General features: G+C 40.5%; 1 protein-coding gene across 3 annotated transcripts; it reads right to left on the bottom strand.

The window, feature by feature from the left end:
• Nucleotides 1-1783: 1783 nt before the first annotated feature.
• EBAG9 (estrogen receptor binding site associated antigen 9) lies at nucleotides 1784-19582 on the bottom strand. 3 transcript variants are annotated; one of them, XM_065668819.1, is made up of 8 exons: nucleotides 19494-19582; nucleotides 13793-13966; nucleotides 12797-12894; nucleotides 9394-9472; nucleotides 9037-9195; nucleotides 6984-7091; nucleotides 6037-6128; nucleotides 1784-2317 (listed from the first exon to the last, which is right to left on the bottom strand). In XM_065668819.1, exons 3-8 carry the CDS (start codon nucleotides 12877-12879, stop codon nucleotides 2197-2199), a joined length of 642 nt encoding a protein of 213 aa, XP_065524891.1. In that variant the 5' UTR covers nucleotides 12880-12894; nucleotides 13793-13966; nucleotides 19494-19582; the 3' UTR covers nucleotides 1784-2196. The 3 variants fall into 3 exon arrangements, with proteins under 3 accessions (XP_065524891.1, XP_065524892.1, XP_065524893.1); XM_065668820.1 differs by lacking the exon at nucleotides 13793-13966; XM_065668821.1 differs by lacking the exons at nucleotides 13793-13966; nucleotides 19494-19582 and having other exon boundaries at nucleotides 9394-9518; nucleotides 12797-12864.
• Nucleotides 19583-20922: the final 1340 nt, after the last annotated feature.

The following is a 20922-nucleotide window of genomic DNA, read 5'->3' as shown; positions in this document are numbered from 1 at the left end:
TGTCAGCACATGGTCCATGAACTGAAGTGATATCTTGAGGAGCTGTGCTCAAGCACAGCAGGGACATGGAGAGAAGCGCAGCAAAACAGTACGCAGCTGCAGGAGGGCTGACTGGCAAGAGCGTGGCAGCATGCAATGGCTTTTTAAATGCCCAAAGGCTCAGGAAACAAACATACTTTCATGATGCATTTAGCGCTTTGGTTCTAGCTTTTTATTAACTAGCCCATGTTTTATTTTTAATAAATAGTATTTATTTGCATCTATTTTACATTGTCAAATAGGAATAGGAAGCACTAAACTGATTTGCAAACTATGAGATGTAGCTTCCAACAGGTTTTACCTTAAATAGGCAACAGATACTATTTGCCTACTATTTGACGGAGGGCAGTTTCCCTGCCCTCCGTCAGCAAAAGTGAGCTGTGACTTGTACCTCCTCACTTCATCAATGTGACTAGAAGGATAGACATGGGTTATTAAAGCTTATTGACAGACTCTCTCCTTATCTCCCATTCACCCTCAGATGCTTTAGAGGTGCGCATGAGGAGCAAACTCACTTGCCATGCCACTGTTCAGTCAGCCCCGGCTGCAGCCATCCATCCTAATCCAGCCACAACACTTGTGCAGAAAAAAATGCACAATAAAGTCCATATTGTTGCCCTCTAAAATGTATTTTAAAATACAACATTCCTCAAGGACTTATTTCATATGTGAAAACTGCCATCAAATCACTGCTTATATCAAGATTTTAAGCACATGGCATGGTAACCACTTTTAAAACAGCTTCTGTGAGTGACCAAGCCCACTGAAGGTCACTCTTACTGTAATTTTCTCCATTACTTTCTTGCAAGCAAAACTTGTGGCAGAACCTACTAAAACTTAGTTAAGAATTCTATTCTTCCAGGCAGGCATGATCTAGTCTGACAGCCCCCTGCCCTTTTGCATTCCTTTACAACTTCCCTGCATGCACAAAGGAACAAGTCTCAGGCACAGAACTTGCTGTTTTCACTCATCTGTCCCAGGTAAGAAATCCATACAACCCACAAATGCAGGGATAACAACATGCACGCAACAGAAGATGGAGAAGGCATTCACCGTAGCTGTGAGCTAGGTCTGAGAGCCACACTGACTCCCCTCCAACTGTACACCTTCCCTTCCAGCAGATGTGAAACTTCCCTTCTTCACTAAAACACAGCTGTTTTCTACAGTGTATCTACCCCACACACTTTACCAGAGGAATTCCAGTGGAAATACATACAGTAAGTGTACAAAAATGGAATTTGAGAAGTGCTGTGAACTGAGAATTTTCATACTAGCTTTATTAACAGAACGCAATTTTTGTTCAGTTATATTACCTATGCAAAAAGTATAAGGTGTGAGGGTTTTTTTTCTTAACTGTAGGAAGAATTTCTGCTGTAAATACAAATTTACCGCTATATTTAAGTGATGAAATGGCTCCCCCGTGTTCACATCCGCCTGCATAAGAAAGAAGCAGCATGAGCGGCTGTTGTATGGTGATGCCACAGCAGTGTTATGTGTAAATGGTCAAGGCAGCACAGGATGCTGCAAGCGACAAAGTGACAATAGTGCCACTTCAGCGTTCAGCTTTGACTTGTGCTCTACCACAGCATAACCCACCAGGGTAGAGTCACAGGTCATCTATAACAAGTGCTTTTCTTCTGCACATGTCAAAACATGATCACCCATGGAAAACGCTGAAGTATTTATAAATACCTTTATAAAAAAGGCAAAAGCAGACATTCTTTACCAGGCAGCAAGAAAGGGGTTCTTTAAAACTGTTTAATTACATGTTTCAGGTAAGCACAGACAATACAGTAGATTTCCCACCACTGAATATTTACATTCTTTTCTGTAGACTTCAGCTGTTCATTTAGAGTGTCTTTCAATCGACATCCCTGCTCAATCACTTCTGCTGCAAAGAACGGCGCTGGAATAGAACAATAGCAGGAATCATGATTCCATCAAGGCATGATTTTCTGTGGGCTTTTTCTCCTTTAAAAACCAACTAGTAGTTCAAGGTATTTTAGGAGAATCCTGGATTCCAAGATGACCTGAAGAATGTACTGAAACCAAGCAGCATGTTGAAGTCCTAGAAATACTTAAAATCAATACCAATACGTATGTTGCAGAGCTGAAATTCTCTTCTTCACTGGCACTGCTATTGATGCCTGGTTTCTGTTATGACAGTTTTACACCAATTTTGGTTTGTTCCTTTTTCATTAGCCTCTGGGCCTCTTTCTCCATTTTCTTCCGCTGCTGCTCTGCTGCTCTTTTTTCCCTTTCTGCTATCTTCTGTTGTCTGTAATTAAAGAAAACATGAATTACTAAATACCAGGAAACCAATTTTTAGCATGGTCATACCTTTGTCATTAATTGATGTCATTACATCAATAAATAGGTTGTTATAACTAATCAAACTAATCAAAGCGGCAGTTTACTGTAGTTAGACTCAGAACATTATTCTTTTATTGTGCCGAAGTCCTGTTTTTTCTTCAGATTAATCTAGTCTTGGGCAATAATATTTGTTCAATTATTTTACCATCTAAAAGCCACTTAATTCTCAAAGATTGGGATTAACAGAATCAGTGAGAGTGTATGGCTATTATAAGGCCTAAAGCTATTTAGAAAAAGAATAAACAGCTATCTAATGCTTTGACTATTAAGATTACCTGTTTCTTCAAATTCAGACAAAAAATTGACTTGTCTAGAACACCAACTTATGTCCCCCTTTCCCTCAGCAGAAGCATCAGTAGTTATCTTCTTGGTAATGCAAGTACTACAAACTTTCCCTCATGATCAGATGAGATGATAACTTCTAACACTCCCTTTCACATGCTCAGGATCTGTGTTGTACTCTTGTGTTCACTACAAGCATAAACAATAGTCTTTAAGAAAATGAAGTAAGAGTCTTCAGCTGTGCATCCTTTTGGCATTATTGCTCATCACTGCTATAAAGCCCTGGACATCACTATCAGCTAGCTTGAAGAATTTGTCTACAGGAAAAGGTTTCCAATTTCCATAAATATAGAGCTGACTAGAGCAAAGGGCAAAACCAACACAAAGTTCCACTTGTTTTGTTCCCCACTACAGCTACAACACATCACTAAGTGGCACAGGCTCAACAACCGGATCCATACCCCGAGTGGCACATTGTAGCTCTCTCCCTTGTATTGCGTAAGTAGTATTAGAATGGAATAAGGAAGTTACATTTTGGATTCAGTTTATCAGATATTTAAATTTTACTAAGTAGCCTGCAGGAAGACTGTAAAAACAAACATGAAGCTTCATTAACTTGAAAAGGTGAAATTTAACACAGATTCAGTAAGGACAGACTTATTAAAAAAGAATACAGAAACGTAACTGACAGGGCAGTAAAGCATTAACTTTCAATGTATCTAAATTACCTGTGCACATCCACTTAATGATGCAGAAGGGGAAAAGCTGTATGTACACCAGCCAGCATGTTAAAGAATTCCAAAAGCTACATGGGGTGCTAAGCAATGCTATTCATTTGCCATTCTGAAGTGAGGAAAGTCATATCAGGTCATGTTTCTTCTCCCTGCTAAAAACTGCATACTGCTGAACTCTGAGCAGAGAAGTGGTTTCCATGCCCTCTTCTGGCTGAGTAGTTTTACTGGACTTCAGTTACACCCAAATGAGAGAGACCTTTACATCACCTCAAATGGAGAAACTGAAGTCATCCAAAAAATATAAACAAGCAGCTTGCTGCAAAGTGATATCCTTTCCATGGCTCTTTTACTCGGTCAACATTCAAAACATTGAGCTCTATTCCAAACTTCCTTTCTTAGTGGAAGAAAAGCACAAGACAAACTGCAGCCATATCTGACTCACTTTTTCTGAGTTCCAAAGCAAGGCGTTCAGCAGGCTTTGGATGGAATAATACAACTTGTTTAAACCAGGAAAGTATTCATGCCTTAGGTCTTTTACTTCAACACAACTAAAAATGCACCAGCACTTAGCTTAACTGTTCTCAATGGGAAAAACCAACTTCATTGGTATTAGAAAGTCTAACGGTACAGAAAGGCATCTACAATTTGCAGAAGAAACTAAGCTCTAGCTAACTTCAATTAACTGAAAATCCAGTTTATCATCTTCTACACTGATTCAACACTGACTGGAAAATTTCAGTGTATCCCAGCCCAGAACATGCTGGGAAGCGAGGAGAATGCCCCAAAAGCAGACTATAAGACCAAGATGCAGTCTTCTAGTATTAAGAAGAAACTCCAGATCGCTTCCTTACTACAGTCCATTGGATGCAAAGCCAGTCCTGTCAAGTACTATACTTAAGTGTTATGTTAAATGTCAGATGTTAATTACATCACAGATGTCTACTGCAAGAGAAACTGTAAGTCCTGAAGGTATCGCCTATCAATCTTGCTAGAAATCAGCCAGCACTTTTTTCAATGACAAAAAACCATTGTAATTTGGTGTATCATGAACAAAACAAAATTTTACTTCACACAGCTGGGATACAGCTTACACAAGGATCAGTTGTACTGCGGCGGCCATTCATAGCTGGCCAAGCACTACGTAATACAGACAGTTACACTTCTCGTCGTGTTTGCTCCATGAATTTGAAGTATTCGGACACATACACATCTCTTCTAAAACTGGTAAAGTTTGATATTTCTAGTGGGGCCACAAAATAATTCTATGAAAATTAACCACTTGAGCTGAAACCTCTTAATAGTAAAGACGGCAGGCTGGAATTGTTAGGACAGCTTCAACCAAACAGGATGACACTTGGAAAAATGGAGCTTGTGAGAAAACTACTTTTTACTCTATGTAAGACAAGACCCTGCTTTGGAAAGTTTGAATACTTCTTTTCAGAGTCCTGAAAATGTCTGTAATTGAATGTGGCAAGGGTTAAGTAAAGTACAACACAGCTTCTGCAGTCAGCAAAAGTAGCTGGCTCATTTCTCAGTTAAAGATAAAAAAAAAATAAAAATAAAAACAAGCAGCATTTTTCACTCTTTCATTTTCTTTGTCTGAGGCACCACAGATTGAGTCTCAACAGACTGCACTTCAGAGATTAAAGCGCTTACTGAGTCTACTGGTATTCTTTATGGGAAAAGGTATTATCTTTAGAACAAAACCAGCCCCAAGCCACATCATCACATCACAAAGCTCGTACTCCTGTGATCCATTAGTGAAAGACAAGAGGTAGAAGAGCTTTAGCACTGAAGTTCAAAAAAGAAATCACCCAAGCTGTTGACCAGTGTATACCTACAGGTATCTGATTAAGTTCACAAAAATATTTGCCTTACAACCATATTCTCACATGTGAAGCTGCTGCAGAGGAAGACTGACGCTATTAGAATTGCTTGAATTTACTGTCTATCATTAATGGATCAAAAGGGTGCTGGTGACTTCCCCCTTATTCTACTGGTTGAGAAAAGTAAACTTTCCCAATTGTTACAATAACTAGTTGACCAGAATGCTTTTTTGCAATTTCCCCTACTATCTCATCTACTAAATTAATTAGATCCAAAATGCATCCTGCCCAGTACCAGTTACATAGAGCTCAGATGCATAAAAATCATTTGTATTAAGAACTGATTAAAAATTCTTAGCCCTTATCAGAAAAGTTACAATAAAACAACCTCCATTTGATTCTTTCACGTCTGATTATGACACCACTGACAAAGAACCAAGAAAGCAAATTTGAAAATGTAAATATGCTGTTATGATACCTTGTGAACTGTACAGGATGAAGTGGTTTGTGTGATGGTTTTTATTAAAAGGATAAAATTTCCACTTTTATTTGGTATGGGAGTTAGCTTATTTCATTGTGAGGGTGGTGAAGCACTGGAACAGGTTGCCCAAAGAAGTGGCAAATGCTCCATCCCTGGCAGTGTTCAAGGCCAGACTGGACAGAGATGAGGCATCCCTGCCCATGGCAGGGGGGTTGGAACTAGATGATCTTAAGGTCCTTTCCAACCCTATTATATGATTCTATGTGATAAGTTTACACGGTGTTACATTATTTTCAGTTACCTAAGAACTTCTTCTGCCTGCCAGGCAGCATCTTCCTCTTCTTCCCAGGCATTAGTATTTTCTTGCCAAGTATCCAAGTCCCCCAGTTCAGGCTGAAACAAAAGAAAACATGAAAAAATGAGATAAAACACTTATTTTTACCTTCAATGCCTCAGACTTCCAGAAATATCTGAGATACGGTGATACTTTTCAGCTAATAAGTTGAGCAGCTGAAATGACTAGAAAGTAGATTTCTGGAAGCTGCATGGACAAACCAACACATATATTCACATGTTGGTGTGTCCACTGTCTCTTGAGTGCTGCTTTTCCTCACTAGAATTCCCTTCCTGAATTATTTGCATTATAGACTGTCTAGGGTTCTAACCTTCTGTACTGCTTTCTGACGAGACCCTTCTGTGCACTACATTGAACAAAGCAGAAGCACCATTAAAGAAGGCAGACGGGAAGGGAGGGAGAGCATCTCCCTCTAAATAGCCAGGCTGTTGGGTAACCAGTCTATTTTTAAAAAGGCTGAAGAACAGAAAAATGAGGAGACTGTTAGAACACAATCCCTACAGAAAGGGACTTCCCTGAAGAAAGTTAAAAACGGGTCCAAGGTAACCCAGAGGCTTTCAAAAAGAAAAAGAAACAGAAAAGCCTTCTACCTTTCTGTTACAAACTTACTGTGTATAATCAAGAAAACCCCAAATGTATAGTCTGTTGCTTTAGACGATTATACAAGTGTTTGGAAGCTTCTTACCTTTTCATCACTGATCTGTTAAGTTTCTCGGTAGAATACATTAGTTAAAATTAGATTAACTACTTCATTGCTTTGAACCAAATACTCAATTTTAAAACAATTTATTCCTCTTGCTTCCCACAATGCAGACCTTAGGCAGACTATTCATTCTCCTACACAACAGTCATCTAACTGTCAAGTATAAGATCAATACTTAGAACATACTTACAGACTGGTGAATAAAAGGAATATCTTGTGTAGCTGCTAGTCTGCTAGAGAATCCCGTGTTTCCCTCTGGTATCCCAAAATTTAAAGGCTCTCGCTTTTTAATAACTATCTGGAAAAAAAAAAAAAAGGAAAGTGGTGAGTTAAAGCACTGCACAGGTTCCTTGGTGATCATCTAACTCTGTACCTGTGAGGATACAGATATACAACACCACACAGTGCCTCAAACTTGTTCAGGATCTGGGAGCTGTAAAGCCAGAGGAACTGCTGAGAGAAGCTAAATGCAAAAGGCACAAATACTCCCTCCTTCTCCCACCAGCTTTTACTTAAGTCACATGACTTAATGTGACTCAATCTGTGATTACAGATCTAACAGACACATCTCCCAGTACTCATATAAGCTACTAATTACATGACATATTCCTTGGATAAACCCTGTTTCCATGAAAGGTACTACTCCTGAGGACAGTGCTGTCCGCACAGCTACACTGCTTTGGAACATGGAGCAATCTTAGTTACTTCAGTAGCATACCTGTGCAGAAGTTTCAATACCTGCAATGTAATTTACTATCACATTAACTGGTAAAGCTCTGTACTGATTTGGCTCAAAAACACACACTAATGCTTCCCCGAAAAGGCTTATTAGCAAATTCAAGACAGTGGCTAAAATCATGTATCCCTTATGTGTCTGGAACTCAAGATATGAACTTACTTATTTCATTCAGCCTACTTTATGCCTCTGCCAATTCAAAAAGAGGCAGATTCCCAGATCCACTGACTGTACAAATGCTAATACAAATGCAAGAAAGGCAACAGACTAAACCATCTTATTTAGCAATGACAGACACCGTTATTTGACTGAGATTCCATTTTCATACATCGTAGATAGGAGTGGTAACACTGGTAGATTCCACCTCTGATCCTGGGGTTTACTTTTAGCTCAGATTAGATGGAAACAAACAAATTCCTATTTGATGGTGGCAACAAGGTGAAGCTAGCAGGAATGTTTTTGCAGTGCCTGCAGTCACCCCTAAAGGTACATTTAAACTAATCCCAGTATATAGTACTCAAGCAGCGTGAACTCTTCTTGAGGAGAAATCCATCTCTGCAGAGGCACCTCTGCCCCCAGATTTTGGGAAATCAAAATCCTTAGCAGAATTTGTTCCACAGAATGCAGCAGATCCTGAATGCACAGAAAATTGACCCCAGTATCATCTCCAGTTCATAGGACCACAAGAAGATTCAGGTTGAAAAGGGTCTCAGGAGGTCTGAAATACAGCTTCCACCTCAAAGCACTGTCAGTTCAGAGGCTGATGAAGGTACTCAGGACTAAGCCACCTGGATCTTGAAAACTTCTAGAGATGGAGCCTGCACAACCTCTCTGGTAATACGTTTCAGTATTTGACTGCCTTTGTTGCGTAAAGGGTTTTCCAATTGACTCAAAGTGCTGTAAGTAACCAGCTGGAAGACTTCCACATATAAACAAATCTTGCAGCTACCAGAAGCTTATTCAGCATTTATTTACAGTGTCCATGCTCTTGTGGATATGCCCCTCTGTCGTCTCCGTCATAAAAATGGGTATCTGAAGAGCAAGCTATTCTGAAATATCAGCTTCCTAATTCCAGCCTCCCCAATACAACTTGGTGAATTGTTTCCTGAAATGGCAGTGCTGCTACCTCCAACTTCAGTACAGCAGAACATGGAATGTCTCTGTTCAAATAACAGAAGGGAATAAGCACAAGTATCTTAGTGCAGTAGTTCCATTTTCAGAACTTGACTTGAGAGCTCTCACATTATATTTCCCAGAGCCCTCAGACTATGAAATCATAAGTTTTCTATAACACTAAAGGTGTAAATGTGAACTAGCATCACATTCACCAAGATCTCAAAGAGTCAGTATTTTTAATTAGACATGTTAGACTACATATCAGCACCTGATCTCATTTCAATAGGACAGCTTAATTTTGCCAGCAGCACTTTATGTTTCCAATTTATTTATAGCCTAGTTTAAAAGAAGGTAAACCCTCAGTAAGCAGAGCTGAAAGTACAATACTTACTTTTTGAGTTTTTCTTATAGTTGGTGTCATATCTTTGAAATAATCAGGTTCCATTTGTTCCAAAGGATTCTGCTGAGCAGCCACATTACCATTACCACCTTCAATCTTCACACTGGTAGGTGCATCTTCATCCCATGATGACCAGTCTTCTACTTCAGGCTGAAGAGGAAGTATATGGTACAAGTTAATATTATCTGCAAGTAAAAACTTGTCTTTAACTTGCTAAGATATATTCTTCATATAATATAGCATATATAATAATAATATCATAAGATATATACTGATCACATTCTAGGACTGGTATAAACACCATGTTAAGTGATTATTTATAAAGCGACCTACCGCTTAAGCAATTACCTGTTTAGGAACAGATGAATAATCCACTGTGGTTGGTAAAGTTATTTGGTCTCCACTTAACTTTCGCCCTCTTCCAGACCTGAAAGAAAAATGTAGGATTCCTCCAAGCTCTGAAAACATGAGCACTAAGTTTAAAAAGAACAAAAAGGAAGTCTGAGAACAGCACTACTGAAAACAGTCATGGCTAAAACATTCAGTCCTTAAGCTACTTTAGTATTAACTACTGCCAGTAAAAGTTTGCTACACAAAGGAATTTCATCATGAATTGAAAGTAGTGTTTACAAGAATTTCTAATTTACTTTTTAAACTGCAGTGGAAATGGAGGAGAAGCAATTTCAAACTACGAAAATGGACAAATGAACTCCATTACTTACATATAGACAGCTCCCATTTTTAGATTGTCAGTGACAATCTAAAAGCACTATTTAATCTAAAAGCACTATTTAATCTAAAAGCACTAAAAGACAAGCACTATTGATCTACATCTGTTTAATGATAACCATTTCTACTGTAAACTGAGAAGTATTTCTACTTGTCTTAGATGCTGTGTCTAACAAACCACTTTCTATGCTGCTTGATTTGAAAGTGCCTCTAAAGCACTTCCCTTCAAAGTTTAAACAGAGGTATTACAAGATTATGCGAATCAACAGCTTCTGTTCAATACATGCTTCTACTTACTTAAACAAGTTTTAATTAAAGCATTTCAGCAGCTGCATCAAATAATTTTCACTGAACACTAATGCAAATAAAACACCTAGATGTTTACTTAATGACACCATTCAAAGATCAATAATAATTAAAATATTCTTAGCTGACATTCACTATATTTTAAAACCTTACAATACAAGAGAATGAAATTCAAGGTCACACTCATTTTTTTACCCCAAGTTGTGCAATTTCCTATAGCAAGGCAGTCATGTAACTGACTTTATACAGCTTAGAAAACCTAACTTTTTATTATTACTGATGAGAATAAACTGGGAAACTATAATTTTGAGTTCGTATCCAGTATTTTTACTATTATAGAACATTCTACCATTAACTCAGAATTGCCAAATTGCTTGTAATACCACCTCTCCCATGCTGGTGACTGATTACACATACATTTTCTTACTTTAAGCCCAACAGATTCTACCTAGATCTACCTAGCTACATAGATCATGTGCTATCATCAAATATTCAAGTTTTACGTAAGTAACTCTAGACCCTTAAAAACTGTTCCTTTAAAGCGAAAAGCAAGTCTACGGGTAAAGTGAAAATGCTGTTTCTTCAGACATATTAGAGACTTCTGGTTCTGGCTGACTAGATTTAGTTGATGTGTCTAAAGGAAACCCAAGCTTGGAAACATCCTTCAGACCTGTATACCATATGTATCTTTAATACTACGCTAAGCCATCCCTTCTGCAATTATTTCCCTATGCATTTCCCTATTTATAAGATGTAGAAGACTCCAGCAAGTGGTTTATAGCAAACATTCATCTAGCCAAAATGATTACACAGACAACAGCTTCTGTCATACATGGGAAACATGGGAAAGAACATGCTATACAGGGCAGCACTCAGGAAGGCTATGTATCTCCACTTCTTTTTCTACAATGGGAGTAAGATGCTGCTCTTGGGTTTTGTTTCTATTTACTAATTAACAGTATTCGGATTTCTCAGCTGGAGAAGCTATCTAGAGATTTTAAACAGAGTGAAGTTTTATTTCTTTTTATATCTTTAATTTCCTGGAAACAGTAGATTCAAACAGGCTTTTATTAAAAGTTTTAACTAAAGAGATGACTAGTATGACATGTAGGCTTTACGCTACCAGAAAGATGCATGATCTCTACAGACACTTGTTTAAAAGAAAACCTAATGTAAACTAAATAATCTAAATAAGCACAAGTTCATAACCATCAATTCAAAATGCATGTTTAATTAAATCATGTTTGCTGGTTATTGGGCACACTCATATGCAGGGGAGCATTACAGGAAAAGAATGTCCAAGCCATGCTTTGCAGCTAACATTAAACAGAAGAAACATCTGTAGTTAATGGACTGAACTAATTTCATCCACTGACTTGCTTATGTGAAATATTTTAAGTTTTAATTCTCTCAACTAACTGCTGTTCACGGAAGAAAAGTTCTTTTTACTCTCAAACACTTCCTTGTCTGTTAATTTCAAGGTTTTGTTTCATTCAGAAGTTGAAAAACTGAGGAAAATACTGTCATGACACCTACTAAACAATTATCTGCTTATAAAAGCTATCAACGCTTAGAGAGATGAAGGGTCTACATAACACAGAAGCTATCATCAGCTCGGTGTTTTGATTTCTTTTAGAACTTATACAACAAGTATTCTTAATTTAATTTGGAATTGAAATTACAGAACTAAGGCTGACATCTATACAGTTGCATGCAGCATTAAACTATATCTCTGTAAAACTTCACTATATCTGTAGTGAATTTACCAACCAGTTCAGAGCTGCCTCTTATTCTTGGGATAAGTAAGGTGAACAGGAAACAGACATATAATTTGCGTCTACCACATATTCTGCATATGATTTAACCTCACTGGCAAAGTAGTAGCTATCATAAACAAAACAATACATTTCTCTAAATGGCTATTTGTTTATGTAAAACAACATTCTGCAAGAGTGGCAAGAAGCAGCAGTACTTCCCAGCAGAGACAGCAGAGCTGAGAGGTACCTCAGGTAATCTGCTCCTGTTCTATTTAACTCTACTAATATACAACTGTAACTCTTGAGAGATTTTGAATGCTTCTAGGTACTACACCACTATGTTCATGGGTCTACAACTCAAAAGATCACTATGTATGACTTACAAGAGTAAACAAAAAATAAATTCTGTTCATTAAAAAACAAAGAAAAAAGTTTCCATGAACTTTAATCACTCTTTCCCAAACTTTTCAAAGAACCTTCAACAGGCAGAAGAATCTGAAGTCTTAGGCAACTGTTTCTTGACAAAGCAGGATCAGAATCACACATTTATAATGAAAGCTTACTGACTGATGACTTGATAGGTGCTGCCTTTAATCAAGTCTCTTAAAAAACAAAGTATCACTTGTCAAGTACTTACAAAAAATGCAAAGAACAATTTTGCTTTAACATGGGATACTTTTAAAAGGCATTTTTAAAACCCTGCCATAGTTGTTTAGAAAACACTCATTAGAGCTATCATACCACATATTACACTCACAACTGCACAACGTAAACTTTTGAATTCTGAAGGAATATGAAGATTAAAGCATGAATGTTGACTTAATTTTTATCTGTCTTGTTTTGCAATTAGTAAAATCAGAACTGGGAAAAGTGGTGGGTAGATGTTGGGAGAAGGAAAGAAGTGCAAGAACTTGTAATTAAAAAAGACAAGGTAACCAAATTTGATCACACTTGTTTACCTGCATATTAACTTTTTAATGAAAGAAAGCACTGCTGCCAGGCAAGTACAGATTTTAAAGAGTCGAAACTGTGTTATGGCCATGGTGAGAAACCCTCCCTGCAAAAGAAAAGAAGTTAGATATAGAGGATTATACATATTTACACGGTTCTTAAAGTCAACTTCTTAGCTGCTGATAAGCAAGAAGCATTCTATGAAACTATATTAATGCAAGAAGAGAGAGGATGTACCTGGAGCACAGACACTACCTACCTACTATCAGGACATTTCAGTGAGGTAAATAATGCAAGTACTGAATATATACAGCCTTTAAAGAAACAGCACAGAATCACATGTAAAGTCACAGTTAGAGATACTTTAAAAGGGGAAGTGCAGGCAATCAAACGCAGTGACTGCACAGCTGCTGGTTTATGCACTAACAATGGCACTGAACACTAGGAATGCAAGAATAACAGACTAATCATCAGAAAGAAGTTCACATTTGCATGAGCAAGTCTTGCACATACAAATTATAAATTTAGTCATTAAATCAAAACCCAAAATTGGCTGTTTAAGTCTGGCTTCCATTTTGATGGAAATGTATGATGAGAACAAACACTGTTTATTTTACAACCAGTGTCACTGAAAAATCATCAGCAAAGACTGTTCAACCTGGGTGTACTATCGCAGGAGTTAACCCCTGGATCTATGAGTATTCCTGTTCCAGACTGGCAAACCCAGACAAGAAAAAAAAAACATCTTTGGCTGAAGCCATTTAAGGCTTGTTTCAGTGTCAATTTGATAATCTAGATAATTCATACTCAGTATTTCACACTATTCCAACAGATTCCCTTACACAGGTACAGACTGAATCAGAACAATCTGCTGTAATTCAAGGATCCTTCTCTCTTCTAGAGGTGAACATTTCAGAGTAAAGAATAAGAGGTTAGGCTTCACAAATAGGTTTTCATTATATACGTCTACACGTGTAACATTTTCTGTTGCAAGTTTAACATACCTCCTGGTGAGAAGAGAAGGCAGCCCTGTGACATTTTCCTCAGGCCATGAGTACTCCATGGAAGGACAGCTTGATTTCAAATATGCTATGGCATTTAAATCACTTTCTATATTCCAGGCTTTAAGTTAGGAAGTCAGGAAGGTGGATCATTAGGTAGGCTGCTCCAATACTGCCCTGAGGATTTTATTAAAAAGTACATAATGGGATTTGTGAGCTTCATGGAGCTTATTTTTTATCGGTGCTCATTTGTTAGATAATGTAACTAGTATTAAACACTATATAAATATAGTCCTGGAAATACTGCTTCACATACAGACCAGATCTAGAATTTCTGCTGAGAAATCACTATTGAACAAACAGGCTCTTTTACTGTAAAAGGGAAGGCTTAAGTCAATGAGTAAATGCCAAATTAGAGACCACACTACCACGCTCTAGTGCAAGAGAAAGGCCTCATAGGACACACTTCACCTCTACTTCAACACTACTATTGTCTTAGTCTCCTTTCACGGAAGACTTAAAAAATTTAGAGAACCTTATACGAGAGTGGGCATTAAATGGGCTCTTGATCTAACAGGAAACAGTCAAATTTCCCACAAAGAAGCAAGAACAGCAGACACCGTACAACACATTTAGGTTTTAGTTTTAAAGGTAAGACTAGCATTTCATATGGTGCTCAAGCACTTCCGTACCTTCCAGAATAAGCAATTTTGACAATATCTAGGTGAGAGAAGAATGGATTAGTCAAGAGTCTGGTACTGGGAGAACTGGGAAGTTTACTACCTAAGTGCAAAACTAAAACTAAAACAATATTCATGTATCAGTTGCATATATTGTAAATCAGTTACATATATATAACCTCAGTTTTCCAATTCATCCCCATTTTTTATATACCAAATTGCATACGCTATTGGCTCAATATAAACAACAACAAAAAGCCCCAACAGAATCCACAATAATTCTGTCTTGCAAGCTTGTGAAGTCCACTGCTGACAAAAGTTAGCCACCAGAACTTAATCCTTTTGTCCCACATCATTCCTATACATGAGTGACTACTCTTCCAGTATCACCTGTATGCCTGTTTGCCAGGGTTTAATAGCTGTCAGGTAACTTGTCCCTTTCCACTTTCTAGGTGTCACGCAAAAGTTTCTGAGACACGCAATCACATTATGTATTTGTGTTAGAGCTGCATTTCACTTCAACTCTGGCAGTGCTAGACCTTTCAAGACAGTAAGTACTGTCTAGCCTGCCTCTTCACTGCAGGTTTCCCAATTAAGTTAAGCTCTGGACACTACAGATAGTACGTATGATGCACAACCAGAGTTTCAGCAACAATATGCTGTCAGCTAGCCATAGTAGTACTAGCAATCATCTACATTTAAAGAGTACTTTCCTCAGTGTAACCAGTTTTTATACTGCTAATTAAGACATGAAGCAGTATATATACATTAATTTTCGCAATATGCTAAAAGTTGTTTAAAAAGGGATTGTGAATAAATTATTGGCTCAATATTAAGACAAGTCAAGCATTCTTCCCAGTGTCTGAAGTAGCACTTGAAGCATTTGCAGTGTTGCTCTAAGGATAGCACTACCCAAAAAGAAAAGTTAAAGGTTAGCTAAAGGTTTTGAGGGGTTTTTTTTGTGCCCTTAGGGTTATGCTTGGTTAGTTTGGGTTTGTGGTTTTGTTGTTTTTTTTTTTTTTTTGTTTGGTTTGGTTTTAAATTTATTTAATTTTCTCAAAGGTAAATAATTTTATATTCTGAAGCACTAGCATGAATAAATATGTACATGTGGAACCTTGGCATTTCTTGAGTTTACTGCAAACTTAATTCTCCTCATACCATTACACTAAACTTGTGTAATGGTAAACAACTGTGTAAACTTTAAGTGAAACAAAGTGTTCATTCTTCTCTTGCCCATTTTTCTCAAACACTGTCAAGAAGCACAGCCATGTGCTCCATGAATGGGAAATAATACCAGACAGCATAATGCTTAATGGCAGGGCCACATCCTTCTTTCCTTTCTTTTCTTAAGCCTTTCCTTGATAATCAATCCCAAAAGGAACTACAATTACACCAGCAGCAAACTATGATGCAGGATGGCACAGAGACATATACAGTCCTATAACGTTTCTGAACAGATGGCAAAGGTGAAACACTAGACTAGAATTCAGGAAATCCGTTAAGATTGTCTGTCAGCCTGATACACTGTTGTGCATAACACGCCTCATGCCTCAGCTTCCCATTTGTAAAATGAGATGGAACTTTCCTTCTCCCATTAGTGAGATTGCTTCTAATATATTACATTTATCAGACTTCCTGTCAACTGAACCTTTAAGTTCCATTACAACAGAAAGCAAATAAATCAGGACATGTATCCTAATTAATTTGGTTCTATCAGTTAATGCAACAGTTTTAAATTTAGCTGGAGTTTGACTCGTGTAGCTCATACTGCTTTTATTGGTAAAAAAAAAAAAAAAAAATCACAGCAGTTGCTTACATGGAAAATGAGCACAGAAAGGATTAAAGCACAGCAGCAGTAAGATGTGAAACACATTAGACCCAGATCAGAAGAATGAGGCAACTCATCCCTGAAAACATTCTATAGATCCATAAAAGAAATACAGTAAAGAGAGGGAAAATTCAGAAGTTTACTGAACTGAAGCATTTTTCAATTGCTTTCAGCTTGCAGCAGTGGCCTCATTAGAACTTTGGCACCTCTGACTTCGCTGACACAAACCCTCAAATCATCCGTGGCACACGTAGTCCATCTGAGCCAGTTAACTGTGGATCAATAAGCAAGACTCTTACTGGCCATCACTGTACAAGGAGCATGTTGTCATGTGGGGAAGCACTTCCTCTTTCATATGTAATTTCGCATACCTAAATGTGCCACTTAAACACTATTTCATAAGACCAAGCCAATTCTAAAATAAAGTCATTTTGTGACACTAAAATCGCTCTAGAGGCTTGTTCCTTCTTAGAGAGCTCAGCTCCTACTGTCAGTGAAAAAGATGTTAAAACACTCACAGAGCACCTATCCTTCTCTCCTCTGTTCCTCTACAATGAGGATTGATTGTTACTGAGTAGTTTTATTTAGGGGTCTCCATCTTCAAAATTTCTGTCTTAAATTACCAGTGCTTTCTGAATTGATTACATTCTTTAACATCAGCTCACCTGTGACTCTGCAATGAATACATGAAGACACAGTGACTTTAACTTACATTAAACACAGCTAGCTAAATAGCCAAAGGATGGTGTCTAAACCAAGACTAAAAATAATGTCTGAAACTGAAAGGTTCCCTGCCAACTACATATTTACATAAAAAGCCACAGAAAAAGCCTCACACTTCTAAAGCAAAATGAGAAGTTCACTTCCTAGTACAAAAGACTAACATAGCCTTAAGTGCTTACATATGTCAGAACCAAAACTCCACAAAAGCACAGCTGAACCAGTGTGTCTTCACTAGCAAGTACCATAAGACTAGTCCAAAGTTTCACTGTTAAGGACAGGATTTCTTAGAAGTTTATTTTGTATGAAATTTTACAAAAGTAGAGTGGCCACATCTATCTGCAGATGCCTAAGTAGGTTTATAGGGAGATGGAATTCTAAGAAGGTTACTAGACAGAGCTAAAAAAACTATTTATTTTTAAGCACACAAATCCTCCTCCAAATCATGTACATGACAGCATGTACAAAGTCTTTCTGTATTTTAAAAAGGTCAACATAATGATTCAGGAACAGCATTCAGTCAGGTACTGAAAGACACAATCAGCACCTACTGCATTTCAAAGTGAGTAATCATGAGTCTTGTAGCCTAATGAGAAGGTTATATTCCCTTCTTCCTGACTGATTTCTGTGTTTGTGTTTTGTTTGCTTGCTTGTTTATCACTTTATATAGAGACATAATATTTAGAACACAAAGGCAGAAGGAAAGAACCTGTCAATGTCTCCAACACCTAGTTGATAGGTTAAATGGCAACATGACTGAACCCTGAAGCCATGCTACTATGGCATGAGACAAAGGAGCAGAATCCAAAGGAAAGATTAGGAGGCACCTCCTGTCTACCTACAAGTAGGTAGTTGGTGGATGTCTGTAATATATACTGTAGTTGCAACACTAATGCTCCAGGTAGCTGGGAAAAGACTCCTCTACCTGTGAACTAAGTGATCCAAGGTGCTCAAACCCAGCAAGAGATTTCAAGACTATCAGGAGCTGCAGAAGATACCAAAATTCAAGATGGAATGTGTGCTTCTTTAATTAAAGGCAGTTAAAAACTGGTGCATGCTGGTGATTACCAAGTTATTCCTGGACACCCAAAACTCCATCACACGACATAGGGAGTTTCAACTTCTTCTAAAGCATGCTACTCTTAAACCCACAAAACTTCTATAGTAATACCACCTTGTCTCACCCCTTCCTCTGCAAGAAATCGAGCATAGTTCCAATCTGGTTCACATGAACTCATGAAGCTCTCTGTTCTGAATTAGAAATTCTAACTTCTATTTTTACAAGGCAATGTTAGTTAAAAAAAAAGGTCCATGTCCACTGACTTATCATTCTTTGACAATTCTTATCTATATAAACCACTGCCTTCTGAAAAACCAGCATGCAGAACACAAGGATTGAAGTCATGCAATCCCATGATACTCACTTCAACTTTGTTCACATTTGCAGAGTCTTTGACATAATGCACTAAATCACAACACTGAGAAGCTCTCAGGCACAGAACCACAGTTCAAGAGACCCTAGTTCTGTTCCAGTCATTATTAGTCATCCTGGACTTTAGTTATCTGTAGCTATACGGAAAGCCAGAGATGAAAAACTAACACACCCTCATCATCAGCACCATAAAATCATCTTGCAACATCAGCTGTCTCAACAAGCACCTGCTATTTTACAATCAAGATACACTACAAGACATGCTGTGTAAGAGGGCTTAAAGAAATCTCCACAAAGCATGTCAGTACTTCCAGAAGGACTACAAAGCAGCAAGCTATGCTGTGCACATTATATGTGCAACTCAGACACATTGAGAATTCATGACCATTAAATAGCGCCCCATCATTCTACAGAACAGCCCGGGCTCAAGTGTTCAACTACAGGCAGCACCGAGGCCAGACGGCAGCACCTAAGTTTTCTGTGATCTGTTAGAGATTCTTAAGTCTTCAAAACTGTACTAAGCGACTTTCACGTTAACTTCCACGCCATCTGTCAGTCAGCAGAAACAAAGGAAAGCCTCACACTCGGTAACCCCAAGAAGCGCGGTCCCACAGATCCCCGACAAGCACCAGAAATGCTTAAAGCCGCCAGCTCTGACAGGACGTGCTCCTGCCGCGTTTCCCCAGCGGGTGCCAAGCCCCGCGGGCCCCAAACGCTGCCCATCTCCTCCTCAGTCGCCTTGCCCAGCCCGTGAGGTGCCCCCTCCCCGCCGTGCCCCGCACCGAGCAGACGCGGGGCGACCGCGGGCCCCGCGCCCCCGGGCAGGCCTGCCTGCGGGCGAGCCCCGCGCGGAGCAGGCGCGCCCGCGGCCACGCGGCGTCCCCAGCACGGAGGGGAGCAGCGGGGAGCGCTTCTGGGGAAGAACAGCGGGGCCTGCCCTAGGCGGGAAAGGGCCGAGAGCGGGCCCCTGCCCAGCCGCGCCGCAGGAAGGCGAAGCGAGGCGGAAGCAGCACCGGCAGAAGGACGCGGGCCGCCGCTCACCTGCCCGCCGCGGAAGGGCGCTCCGGGGGGCGCGGGGCGCCGAGGGCCGCTCCCGCAGCCTGCGCCCTGGCCGGCCGCCCCTCATTCAAAGCCGGGAGCGCGCTGCCCCCTCCCGCGCCGCCATGTCGGCCTCCGGTCACCCGGGAGATGAGCCCGCCTCTTCCGGCCGCGCCCCTTCCCAGCGCGCCGCTGACCCGCGCTCCCGCTGCCGCCGGCTGCTTCCCGGCAGCTGCCGCGGCTTCCGCGGTGGGGCCGCTGTGCCGGCCGTGCCGGAGCGGGCGGCCGCGGTACTGGCGGTGCCGCTGTGCCGGCCGTGCCGCTGAGTAGGCGGGGCCGCTGTGCCGGCGGTGGGGCCCTGTGCCGGCGGTGGGGCCGCTGTGCCGGCGGTGCCGGAGCAGGCGGTGCCGCTGAGCAGGCGGCGCCGCTGAGCAGGCGGCGGGGCCTCGACACAGGGACAGACCCGCGGGCAGCCCGCGCCCTCTGCCCCCCGCCCCATCCCGCTCTGCTCCGCGCGGCGCGGCTGTTGCCTCGGCCCGCGGGGGTTCGGGAGGGGTCTTTGCAGCTCGGGGAGCTGTGATAAAAAGCGTTGGCCTTTAGTAAATCAGGGTGCTACATGGGCTGCTGTGGAGGCAGCCCAGCTGTGGTTGGCTGGATGCTGAGCTGTGCGTTTGGAAACTGCTAAAAAGTGCTGTCTGAAGTAGCTTCTGACAGGGTGTAGCGTCAGCCGGCAGCGGGTCCTGGGGCCTCGCCAGTGTCTCCATTTGTTCATCCAGATGCCTCAAGAAGGGCTTGTGTGTGTGTGTGTGTGAACTGGCTGCCCTCCGGGCAGAGTTTGTTCGTTCCCTGACGATGTGCAGAAAAGAGAAGGAGGGAGATGTTCAGTAACGTGTGGTTTTTCCAGAGCTCTGTGTGTTGCATTCTGACAGTGCAATCCCTGCTCGCTGGGAGGCCTAGTCAACTTGCAAGGCAGCTCTGATACAAAGCCCCTTCAGATCATACTGCCCGGTTCTTTCTCTGCTCAGTTCTGCTCTCCTTAGGTGCCTTCACTTACAGACTTCCTGCTGTGTAGCTAACCTCCTAACTGCTGTCTCCTGTACTGTTGGCTCAGGCAGTGAGGAGGTGGGTGCTAGGAGGGTGGTTCTTGCTGGGAGGACAGAACAGGATTCCCTTGTTTCCATCTTCTCATGTCCCAGCAGGCACTGTAACTGCATTCCGCAGCTCTTCTTCCGGAAGCAGGGGCCAGAGGGACAAGGAGCCAAGCATGACATTGCTGGTGGCAGTGCAAGGGCCTCTCCAACCAGGACCTCAGCAAGGCAGGCTGGTGGCAGCTCAGGGTCCAGACCAACAGGTGTTTTTCTGGTGATAAGGCAGGTCTGAGGACAAGCCAGGGATTCAATCTGCTGGTCCAGGATCAATAGAGTCCATAGCA

This window comes from Lathamus discolor, chromosome 2 (assembly GCF_037157495.1).
Source record: "Lathamus discolor isolate bLatDis1 chromosome 2, bLatDis1.hap1, whole genome shotgun sequence".
In the NCBI taxonomy this organism is placed as follows: Eukaryota; Metazoa; Chordata; class Aves; order Psittaciformes; family Psittacidae; genus Lathamus; species Lathamus discolor.
The sequence above is the reverse complement of the archived record's forward strand: the minus strand, read 5'-3'. Positions and strand labels throughout refer to the sequence as shown.